Here is a 12,601-nt window from a genome sequence, read left to right on the forward strand (position 1 = left end):
CTAACAACACCAGGGCCGAGCTGATTGTGTCAGGCTGGGAGTGCCAGGCCAACTCCTAACAACACCAGGGCCGAGCTGATTGTGTCAGGCTGGGACTGTTTTTCTCTTTCTCAAACATCTTCATGGGTTTAATATTCCCCTTAATAATTAAGTAATTGGTTTGATAATATAAGCGTTTTAAATAATGTACTTAATATTTAAAATCTCTATAATGGAGTAGATTCTGTGTTTCCTAGTTCTGCTGCTCTAAAAAGCTCTTAGCTCTAATTATAATTTTTATAATATTAAAAGCAAAGCCTAGAATATTATATTTTACCTAAATGACTCATCTTTTTGAAAGATATACGTTTTCAGTCTGCATCAAAAGCAGACTGCATTATACCCAGTGCAAAAAGTGTAAAAGAATTTTATTTTACAGCAAACATCAAACCAGATGCAAACAGATTCATTATCTCCATCCCCTAATCCTGTGTCGCCTGTGCCTTTGAATAACCCAACAAGTGCCCCAAGATATGGAACAGTGATCCCTAATCGCATCTTTGTAGGAGGAATTGACTTTAAGGTACCTATTTATGCATGCAGCGAAGTGTATTTTTTCATTAGAAGTCTTTATTTCTCAGAAATTGTTTCTTTGTGCAGCTATAAAATCATAACATATTTGCATAATGATTAACAGATTTTGAATTACCTTATTATAAAGAATCTTTCAAAACAACATGTAGGTTACATAAAGTGTAAAAACTGTTCAATGTCAAATACAAGGAAATTGAGCCTCATTGACTTGCTGTAGGCTCCTAGCCAGTCACATAGTGACAGAGTGAGACTAGAAGCCTCGTTTTCTGTCTCATAGCTCCACACTCTTCCATACCAGAACTAATTATACTTTCTTGCCTATACTCCAATAGCCAAAATAATGAATGATTATAATTTTCAAAAGAGACTCAATTCTTTAAAAACTTAGTTTTATGAAATACTATTTCTTTATCCCAACTCTTATCTCAGATTCCTGAGCAACCTCCTAGGTGTCTATTCTTTGCAAAGCACTTTCTATGTTAAAGTTTAGGATTTGATTACCAAAAAAGTCCTGTGTCCTTGTCAAAATAAAGCATCTTAAAAATAATATATTTAAGCAGAAAAAAATAACTATTCGGTACTAGACTTAGTACCTGGGTGCCAAAATAATCTGTACAACAAACCCCTATGACGATTTATCTTTATAACAAATCTGCACGTGTACCCCGAACCTAAAATAAAAGTTTTTTAAAAAGTAATATATTTACATCATGTAATCAGCCATTCCACTCTTTCAAGGAAGCATAGTTCATGAGATGATGTGCAGTGCCCCCCACCCCGCAAGAGTAAACACCTACAAGAAAGGCATGCATAGGTATTGTAAGTGGAATACTCTTACTTTCAAATGGATATATGGAAGGACTTCCAAGACTCTATTTTACATATTAAAAATTATAGGGAGAGTTATTTTTGACAAAAAAAGAAACTTTCCTTATGCCATTAGGTGTGATATTTGACATTTGTAACTCACTATTTCCATATAATCATTCTGTTACAATTTAGGTGGAATTTCTTTTTTCCTGCACAAGAGAAATGTTAACGCTTAGTGTATTTGCCAAAACAATGAGTCTTAAACAAGTATATGATTGTTTCACTAAAAATAAAGTAAGAAAAATTATTTCTTATAAAATATTTATTTTTAAAAAGGTTTTCTGTATCTGTGGAAAATACTGATGGCTGGCAGAAATGTTCAATTTGGGAATTCATTTATATTACAATAGCTTAGCATGTTTTTAAAAATAACTTATCAATAAATATAAATATATGTATGGCCAAGTTATTTTAGGTTACTGAAGCCCATCAGCTGCAGCATGAACTTTGGAGACGGTTGTTATAAGGCAGCCATAGCTTTACGGTAACTGCTAGGGCTCCCTCCTGTATGCTTATACCTTTTTCAAAACCACAGATAAAGTCCAGCAAGGAAATAATTTACTGTAATAGCAAGTAGTCACAGACTTTTTGACCTTTCATTTTTAGAAGCGAACAGACTATCTCTCTTAATGCTTACTTTTCTTGACTGTCCCTTTGTCACTGAAGAAGTGGAGCTACAAAATTGAGCTAGTGATTATTCTACCAGAGAATAGTTGGAATTAATTTGTATTCAAATATCTAGTAACAATTCTTATTCTAGCATTGATTTCATTTTCTGTTAACTGAAATAAAAGGCATTCAGTTTTTCTTAGATTGAATCAGTATTTGTCATTATCCAGCTTAGCAGGCTTTATGTTACCAACTAAAAACCAATAGTGTATGTGAGTAGTGAGGTGACAGTTGAACTCAAAAGGCATAGCTCTGCACTAAGGCATGTCTTTTTCTGGTGTATATAAAGAAATTTTATTCTAGAGAAAAGTTACTCTTGTCGACAAACAGTTACAGCTAAACCAGAAAATGAAATTGCAATGAATTTAATGTCAGTATTCTGAGAAAAGATGATATGAATCTATTATCAGACTATTTTGATTAGAAAAACAGATATGCCAAAACCATCTTTGTAGATACCTTGTATGTTTTAAATGTAATTATGATTCCAGTTTTTATTTTACTATCAAAACAATGTCTGAATTTAGCTGAAATGTATATTGAGTACAGATAAGGAATCTAATAACTCTAAAAATTATAGTCACTCCATTGTTCTCACAGTTGAGTTGAAGCACTTTTGGAAATACATTCCTTTCCTAAAACTGACTTAGGAAAGGAGTTCCTGAGACTTCTGATTAAAATAGAATGACTGGTGTAGGCCAACACAACCTAGTTCCACTGCCATGACTGTCTCTGAGCCACAAGAGCCAATAGCAATATACCCTTACTATGGAAATAGCATTCCTAATCCAAATTGTTTTTTAAAAAACTGGCCAGCTAGCGAACAAGAATCATTTAAAGATTTCTTTAAATAATGAGCTTTGTAGTTTTAAAATAATTCAGCGTACATTTTTTTTGACATATAATAATTTAACAACATAGCTATTGTATAAAGCAAGGTATTTATATTGATTTTAATCACCTGGTGGTTTATGCACTGTTTTGTGCATGAGAGGCATTTTTCATGCATCTTATCTATAACTTTTTCTGTCTCCAGTGCAAGCATGAGAATTATTCATCTTTTATCAACTAAAAAATGTTTTTTAATGTTTTCTTTTTATGCCATTAGACAAATGAAAGTGATTTAAGAAAATTTTTTTCCCAGTATGGGTCTGTGAAAGAAGTGAAGATTGTAAATGACAGAGCTGGAGTATCCAAAGGGTTAGTATCACTATAGATTGTCTATAGAATTAACAACTCTATTTTCATTGGATTACTAGGTTTTGTATGCCAGTTTACTTTGGTTCCATTTTCCGGCGGAGACTATCATGCCCTCTTCTTTCCTCCTACCTTTTGATTTCCTATTTCGTGTGTGTGTGTGTGTGTGTGTGTGTGTGTGTGTGTGTGTGTGTGTGTGTGTGTTTTGGAGAGAGGAGACACTGTAGTATTTCTTAATTTGTTGGGAAGTTATTCCTGCCTGGGTGGAGGGACCATTCAGTGTTAGGTAGCAAGCACTTTATGTGAGTAGCAGATGTACATTAGCTGAGGAATGAGACGCTAAAAGAATCAGATTCTTTTGGAATTGTATCCCTGCTTTAGGCTATAGAGAGCTTTATTTGAAAACAGCTGACACCAAGAAATGTCTGTAGGTTGTGCCTCAGAGATCTAATTGGGGGACCAATATGAGAAATATAATTCTAGTGAGAATGATTTTGAATTACCCTATCAATGATAATGAAAATGAGAAGAAAGCAATAGACTGTGTCTTTAAATGTATAGAGCTGTTTCAGTGGATTGTTATGTGTACAAAGCCCAATTTCAGGAAAAAAAAAATGGTAGCTTGCATAGTACACTCACTTAAGGAGTTGGACTGCAAAGTTAAAAGAAAATAGATAAGGCAGTAAAGTATTGTATTTATTTTCTTGAAAGACCCATATTTATAGGCGTAAGAAAAGGGACCCATTGCGGTGATATTAGTGAAAAACAACATTCGACAGATGGATACTCTGGAAGAGATGGGATTCTACAGAAAGGTTATTTTTAAATAAATGAGATACTTCCTCAGAATGCCAAACAATATTAAGATGAAGTGAGATTTACCTCTTTTGTTTTACTAACAGAATTTGCAATGTTTTGGTAATATCCATTTTTTAATCATTGAAAAACATACATGGAAATGTAAACTGTATTTTATGCCTTTTCCACTGGGTGGTGTGTGTGTTCTACAAAAAAAAAAAAATAGTGTAAAAATAATTCCTTAACTCTTTTAATATTTGGGCAAATAGATAAAGAGAAATTCCTTTGTTTAAAAGAAGAAACTTGGTATACGATTCAGTAATTATGAATTGAAGAAAATAGTGAAGATATTTAGCATTACTCAGAAGAGTTTCCTTAAGTTATCTAAATAGCAATTATGTTTTGAGAGATACACGTTTTCTTTCTTTTGTTACTTTTTCTCTACCTATTTTGGCTTTTTGGACATGGAGCACATTATTTATGTGTATTTGTATCTTGAACATTATATGAATTGTGTTTGAAGTTAATTATGTATGAAAAACAGATATGAAATCTGCGTTGTACATATTTTTAATTGATATTGTTTGGGAAATATACTAATAATTACATTATCAGTTATATGTGCTAATAATAATAACTAAATAATACATTTACATAGTCATTCACCAATATAAGAAATTTTATTGTGTTGAAATGTTTAATTTTTTAGTTATTTTTCAACTTTGATTTCTCTTAGCCAAAATTCTATTAGTTTAATAGGAGATTATTGCTCTGGATTGAAATTTATTGCATCCCAATTTTTAAGCCACAGCATGAATCTCTTGTGCTTTTCTTTCTTACATATAGCTGAGGGATGAAGCTGTTTCAGGATCTCAGGGTTTTTTTTTTTCTTTTAGTACCCTGACCAAGGGAGGTGACAGTGTTAAACTGTGAGTGATTCTTCTAAGATTCCCATGCTAGTGCAGCATAGAAAGATGCCTACTCCTACAGTGGCCCATTATTTAAAAGCAAAATTTTAAAACATTTTAATATAGTTAATATAACATTCTAAGAAAATGATTAATTAGTAATAATTAATGCATTTATTTAGGTATGGTTTCATCACTTTCGAAACACAAGAAGATGCACAAAAAATTTTACAAGAGGTATGATTTTTTGGTGTATTTAACTTCATTTCTGGAACTTTTGTATTTGAAAGTAATCTTTTCAGGGTTCGAATACCGTAATCAATTGCTTTTTTAAAAAAGTTTTCATCTTAAGATTGGCATTGGTCTGTAGGAAACTTGATCTGCAGAAGAGCAAATTCCAAAATCATTACGAGTATGGTTGTGAAACTGTAATATAATGTTTCGCTTTATTTACTTAAACTAAGAACTTGGGGATATGTCTTTTGCAAAGTGTTAATAGCATTTTGAATGTTTAAAAAACACTACAAATGTGGATTCCAACAGTGAGGTTATCTGAGATGATTTCCCTCCTGTGAAAAACATTATATAAACTAAGAATATTCACAGAAAAAGCCTATAGCCAGCAATTCAGTGTGATAACTTTAAGTTAAGGCAAATATAACATTTAACTTTTTTAGGAAAAAAGTAGAATTTGAATTATATGTTATTAAAATCATATACAGTCAATTCTTGTTATTTGTGGCAGTTATGTTCTCTGTCATTGCTAGGAACACTGAATTAGCAAATGCTGAACTACTCTTTCTAGGGGAAACACAAGGTAAGGTTCCCAAGAACCTCTGGTCACAATATTGCCATCAACCTATCAATCTATAACCTTGTTTTTTGTGTTTTTCCATTTAAAGGCATCATATATAACAGATTACTGGTTCATTAACATTGAAGCCATGGCCAATAGCACTATAATTCATGCTTGAATTAAGCACATCTAATATATATCTTCTCCATAAGGCCTATGACAGTCTTCTTGTGCTAGCCAGCACTTCAGCAATGCACATGGGGGCCATTTTAAATAGCAAAATCACCAACAAAAAAGCACAAAAATGGAGAAAGCATGCCACTAAATAGAAAGCTCTCTCTTAAGAGTATGAGCACTGGAACAAGAAGAAAGAATATCGCCTTATTTGACCTCAGCTGGGACCACGTGCATCAGGCTACTCAAATTTTCCGCCACTATGCACATGTCTACTAATAACCTCAAAATTGCCACCAATATTAATTTTAGGATTACAAATAAATTTTAGCAAATAGGTAAATTCACAAATACAGAATCCATGAGTAATGAGGATTGACTGTGTTACAAATGGGGAACTGCGGTCAGACCTAGATCTATTTCAGTCTGAAGACTGCTCTTTCCCACTATTCCTTGCTGATTTCAAAGAATGTTATAGTCTGAATTTTTGAAATTCTTTCTAACTAATTTTTCCTTATTTATTTTATAAATAATAGTGCTAAAATAGTAAAATAATTTCCTTTTTCTTTATTTTAGGCTGAAAAACTTAATTACAAGGATAAGAAGCTGAACATTGGTCCAGCAATAAGAAAACAACAAGTAGGGATCCCTCGTATGTATTGAAAACTAATGTATTTTTAAATATTTTTGCTTGGTTCTTTTTTGAAATATAAGACTTTTTATAGAACTTTCTTAAAAGATCATGTTTCTTTCATTTAATAGTCATTTTAGCAAAGTTGGTGGAAAAACTGAGTATTTTTTGCCACAAAATAATGTATCTCAATTTTTTGGTTGGGAAAAAACTTTACATACGTAAAGATGCTTAAGTATATTCTGTGTAGTTATATCATTAAAGGAACAATCTTTCATGATGAAAATATAATTTAAAATAGCAAAAGTAATTAGAAGTAATTTAATAATTTAGACTTACTAATGAGAAAAAATTTAATTAGAAAGTAATTTAAAATTAATCAGAGTAAAAATATTGAAAGTGAAAACATAGAACTAATATCAGAAACTCGCTGCATGCTATGTACTGTGACCCAGTCAGGTGTGTCATAATTTTCAGGTGGACAATTCCTAAAGCTTTAGGAATTAGCTAAGTTATGTATCTACTTTCCTCAAATTTCTCCAGTGCTTTCAATTCTATTATTCTTTCCTCACTCTTTCTATTTATTAAGTTAGGCATCTTTATAGTTAACTTTTTACCTTTAATGTTTATTAAAATTCCAAACAGTCTTTGACTAGAAGGAGAAATGTAATGTAAAATTAATAACTAACTTATTTTCTCTTGGCCACATCCTAGTGTCTACAGGAATGTTTAAAACATTTGGTAATTATTATATATAATCTGTTAACAAATTAATAGATTGTATTCATTTGGACTGTTATGCTTTTGACTTAGAAATAATATTCAGTTAATGCAGTTGCCACAACTACAACAAATTAAGAGATTAATTTTGACTTAGTATTTGTTAATTTAGGAGACAAAGTATCCTCAGTAGGTTAATACAAAATGGAATGCACTAAATATGGCAGAATGCTGAATATTTTCAGACTACTGTTGTTACTTGCAAAGATTAAGCTAGAACATATAGTGACAGTCCTTTAGCCCATTATCACCAGCAATATGTACTAAATAGTAATGTTCATAGTATGATCTACCAGTTGCTGAAATAGAAAATAAATCAGCACTATGCTGAATGCTTTCAAATATACTAACTGTTTTTTCAAAACTGCTTAGTGGAAGGGTCAGTGTTATGGGTTTTCATTTAATCTTCATAGAACCCCATGATGTATTATTATATCTATTTTTGTACATAGAAAATTCAATCCCAAAAAGGTAAAGTCATTGTTTTAAAAATGTTTCTGCTGAAATACTCGTAGAGGAGAGTTAATCGTGGCATGTTGTGGTTCCTAACCTACTGCAGCATATTGGAATTGCAAATTTTCTTTAAAGTCTCATGATTTATGTAAAAACATCATGCATAATTTGCATTCTGTTCCATAATATCATATTGTTTATTTGAATATAAAAATGTTTCCCAAAAACAATTGAATAAAACTGATTCTGTAGGAAGATTACTATGTTCAGCCTCTGCTTTTTCATATCTCCTGATATACCATCCATCCCTTATCCAACTTTGAGAAATATGGGGTTAAATAGCCTAATGGTGAGTGGTGGCATTAGCCTTCAAATGCAGGACAGTTTGATTCCAAAGTTCTTTTGACTTTTCTGCAAAGAAAAATAGGTATTAAAAGTACATTATACAAATAAGGGATTTTTATCTTAGTTTTTTCTTAGATCTGTCATTTCTTTCCATCTCCATTACCAACACCCAAGTCCCAGCTAACCACTTTACTTACCTTAATTCCTGGAAAATCGTCCTAAGTGGTCTCTCTGAATCCAGTCTTTCTCCCTTCTAATCCATCATTCACAAGGAAGCTGGAGTGATCTTTCAAAAGTGCACCTCTTATTGTCTTATGCTCAGCTTATTTTGAGGTATTCTTCCCTTTTCTTTCCATGCTTTAGCCATCTAGCCTTCTTTCAGTTCCAGAACATACTGTTCTCAGAATCTAATATACTGTTTCCTTTACCTAGAATGTTCTTTGCCATCCAATTCATTCTTTAGAGCTTAGCTGAAACATCATTTCATCACAAATGTTCCATATATATGTATATATAGTGATTTTTATATATGTTTTATATATATAATAATTGAAATGTTCAGTATCATACCCTATACTGCCTCATGTATTTATCAAAATTGTATTTAATTAATTAATTGTGTAATCAAGTAATTACTATCTTCCCTACCAGACCTAACTTCTTTGAGGATACAGACCATCTCATGTCTAATTTTTTTATTTTTTGCTGTATCACTAGGGCCCAGTTCAATGCCTTGAGATAGTATGCACTGAAAATTTATTTATTTAGCGAGTAAAGCATGGTTCATGTTCTTTGAATAATGAACCATTATTGAATAATGAACCATTATCATTATCTTTGAATAATAGTTGAATAACTTTTGGGGGGAATCCATGGACCTCCAGAATTGCGTGTAAAATTGTGTTTGACTGTATATATATCTGAGGAAAAGGTCCCTGGTTTTCATCAGATTCTCAAAAAGATCTAATTAAGAACCATTAAAATAAATAATAACAATACTAGATCAAATGCAGTGAAAATGTAGAAGCTGAGGAGCAATAGTATTACTTAAAGTGGTAGGCCCGTGCTATTTGAAGTGTGCTTTGCAGACAGTGTCAGTTCATTGGAAGCTGTCAAAATGCAAATTCTTAGGCCCTGTCCCAGATTTACTGACTCAAAATCTCTGAAGATAAGTCCCTGGAATTTGCATTTTAATAAACAATTTAGGTGATTCTAATTTATGTGAAACTTTGAGAAGCACTGGTACAGGTGGAAGAAGAATTGTCAGTTTCACTAATTTATATAACCTTGCTGGTTAAGACCCTAATCTAATTTGGCTAATTTAACTTTTAAAGTCTCCTCCATGACAAAAAAAAACATGTATATTATTTATTATTTTTTGGTTTGTGGTGGGGGTTTATATAACTTGGCCTGGGAAAAGAGATGGGGACCCCAGACTAGCCACATGAAGACTTGAGGTCATGTTTGCAACAGCAGCAGTTGTAGCAAAGGGAGACTAGATAGATAATAGATCATAGAAAAGAGAGATAAAAGAGAGCCATAGCATGAATGAATGTTTGCTGGTAGGATATCCAAAGAATTAGTAGGGTGGAACCAAAATGTCTTCAGGAAAGTAGAATCTTCTCCAACTCTACTGCTTCCATCATCTTTGAACTTTCAGAAATAAAAGGTCTAACCAAGACCTTAGGAACTTTACTATAGTGTATGTAGTCTTAAAGTAATTATACATAATTTATATTTGTACAAATAATTACTTTGCTGATGATAATCTAAATTGTTAAGCTCTGTGTAGCATACTGGTGTTGGAATCTGAATTGATACATATTTAGTATTTCTTATTAGCATTGTTTATCTTTTCTTTTCATCATCTCAAACTAAAAGCTTTAAGGTATTGAGTTTAAAAATACATGCTTCAAAGATACTTTGACATAAGGAATTTTTTTTAAATACCTGTGACATTCCATTTTTACCATAGCTACATAGGTATATTAAGATAAATATTTTTCTGAAGTGTTTAGAAACTACATTTTTAACAGTTAAATTGAACATTTTAATTATTATTATTTAATCTTTGCTTTAGGTTCTAGTATAATGCCAGCAGCTGGAACAATGTATCTAACAACTTCAACTGGATATCCTTATACTTACCATAATGGTGTTGCTTATTTTCATACTCCAGAGGTAACTTCTGTCCCACCACCTTGGTCTGTAAGTAATTTCATTTAAAAAGGATTTCCACCTATTACTTATCGATTTTTTAATGTTTGTTTTATTTCTGAAATATTTCAACCACAGATAATTATAAATAATAACACACATCAACCAAATTTAATAGACATCAACATTTTGCAACATTTACTTAAGTTCTTAAAATGGGGAGTAAAGTAAAACAGCTTCAGGTCAATTCTCCTTACCCCCACTTCCTTACCCTCTTTCCTGTTCAGAAGTAAGCAGAATATCTTTCCTATTCATTTCATATATTTTTACTACAAATATATGTATTCATAAATGACATTTAGTATTGTTTTAGTGGTTTTTAAACACTGTATACATAATCTGGTTTTTTCACTCAGCATTATATTTTTGAGATCAAACCATGTTTATCTCTTTTTAGATTATATCACATTGGTCCTTGTATATGTAGTTCACCTATTTTAATATTTTATAATATTTCATTGTATGAGTGTATTATAATTTTTTATATTCCTCTATTGATGGACATTTTAAGTTTTTTCTACAAACAAAGTTACATTGAATACCCAGATCTTGTATGTATTATGTGAGGGTTTTTCTGGGGCAATGGTTTTCTAAGGTTTTACTTATTATATAAATTATCTCTGAATTTTTTTGAAATATTATGAAAACAGTCACTCATTTTTAAGTTGATATCTGAAGTTCATTATAAGTTTAAATAGTTTAGGAATATTGTATATTGTAGGTTTATATATTTTCATCAAAACTTTGTATCTGTAGATTTAGCTTACTTAATAGTGGAAAGTGTCTGCTCTGTAACTCAGTTAACAAAGCCAGTCAACCAAATAAAACTACTGAATAAAACTTTCTTTTAGAAAATTCCGACTTTATTTTTAAACTCAAATAAATGAATTAATATGTATCCATGTGACCATCAGCTGATTTAAGTTTGTTCCCTAGATGAAATAAGTATCATCTCCCCTTTAACACTTCTTATGCAAGCTCTTTCTACTTCTCCTTCTCTCATTTCTCAGGGCATTGCCCTCTTGAGTTGTATATTTGTTTGATGCCCTGTTGGTATTTACATTCCTGAATAAAGCATTATAGCAAGATCTGGAAGGAGTGAGAAATATACCTTTCTTTAGGGAAGGAAAAAAGGTGATGGTGAAAGGAGAGATTTTAAAAGAAGAATACATATTACACAGACACAGTCACAGGCAGATCACATCAGAAAGGAGTACATATGAAGTTTAGAATCTGAAAATTGGTACTCAAAGTTATTCATGCCCATGTATTTATTACTGGAAAATTTTTGTGCTTCCCTAATGTACCTTGGCCTAGGCTAGGATATATACATAGAATTTCACATTCATGAAATATGCATATCTTTGACTAGATGTTGCCAAAGAGCTTTCGAAAGTGTACATTCTAGCCAACAGTTTTTGACAGCCCCATTTTTCCATAATCTGCCAACCCTTAAAATTACCAGATTTTTACATTTATGTCAATATTATTTTATGCAGTAGTATTTTGTTTTACTTTTATTTGCCTAACTTGTAGTAACATTGAACATATTTTCATATATTTATTGGCCATTCTGCTTTATTCTATGAACTGCCTGTTCATATCCATTGTCTATTTTTCTGTTGGGGTGATGTGTTTTTATCTTGAGTTCGTTACATGAATTTTGTGGGTTGCCAATATCTTCTTCCAATTTGTGGCTTGTTCATTAACTCTTTTTGATTTTTTTCTCATAAAAATTTTATGATTTTTTTGGTCTTTTTTTACAAGATTTTCTTCTTCTTTTTTTATTTTTTATTTTTTCTTATACTTTAAGTTCTAGAGTACATGTGCACAACGTGCAGGTCTGATACATAGGTATACATGTGCCATGTTGGTTTGCTGCAAAAACTCATCATTTACATTAGGTATTTCTCTTAATGCTATCCCTCCCCCAGCTTCCCACCCCCCAACAGGCCCTGGGGTGTGATGTTCCCCACCCTGTGTCCAAGTGTTTTCATTGTTCAATTCCCACCTATGAGTGAGAATATGCGGTGTTTGGTTTTCTGTCTTTGTGATAGTTTGCTGAGAATGATAGTTTCCAGCTTCATCCATGTCCCTGCAAAGGACATGAATTCATCCTTTTTTATGGCTGCATAGTATTCCATGGTGTATATGTGCCACATTTTCTTAATACAGTCTATCACTGATGGA

General features: G+C 31.9%; 1 protein-coding gene and 1 long non-coding RNA gene across 5 annotated transcripts in view; one reads left to right on the top strand and one right to left on the bottom strand.

The window, feature by feature from the left end:
- Nucleotides 1-12,601, top strand: part of BOLL (boule-like RNA-binding protein) — a 63,803-nt gene that overhangs the window by 5,739 nt on the left and 45,463 nt on the right. For 3 of the 4 annotated variants that reach the window (XM_011949973.1, XM_011949975.1, XM_011949974.1), the window contains exons 2-6: nucleotides 419-562; nucleotides 3,221-3,312; nucleotides 5,198-5,252; nucleotides 6,562-6,637; nucleotides 10,275-10,402. In XM_011949973.1, coding sequence (XP_011805363.1) covers nucleotides 419-562; nucleotides 3,221-3,312; nucleotides 5,198-5,252; nucleotides 6,562-6,637; nucleotides 10,275-10,402 — 495 coding nt within the window. The remainder of the gene's footprint in view (nucleotides 1-418; nucleotides 563-3,220; nucleotides 3,313-5,197; nucleotides 5,253-6,561; nucleotides 6,638-10,274; nucleotides 10,403-12,601) is intronic. The other variant, XM_011949977.1, reaches the window with a different exon arrangement.
- LOC105517435 lies at nucleotides 7,479-10,403 on the bottom strand. Its single transcript, XR_001002670.1, has 2 exons — nucleotides 10,343-10,403; nucleotides 7,479-8,260 (listed from the first exon to the last, which is right to left on the bottom strand). It is a non-coding gene; the product is annotated as an uncharacterized LOC105517435 (long non-coding RNA).

This window comes from Colobus angolensis, unplaced genomic scaffold (assembly GCF_000951035.1).
Source record: "Colobus angolensis palliatus isolate OR3802 unplaced genomic scaffold, Cang.pa_1.0 Scaffold30, whole genome shotgun sequence".
Taxonomy (NCBI): Eukaryota; Metazoa; Chordata; class Mammalia; order Primates; family Cercopithecidae; genus Colobus; species Colobus angolensis.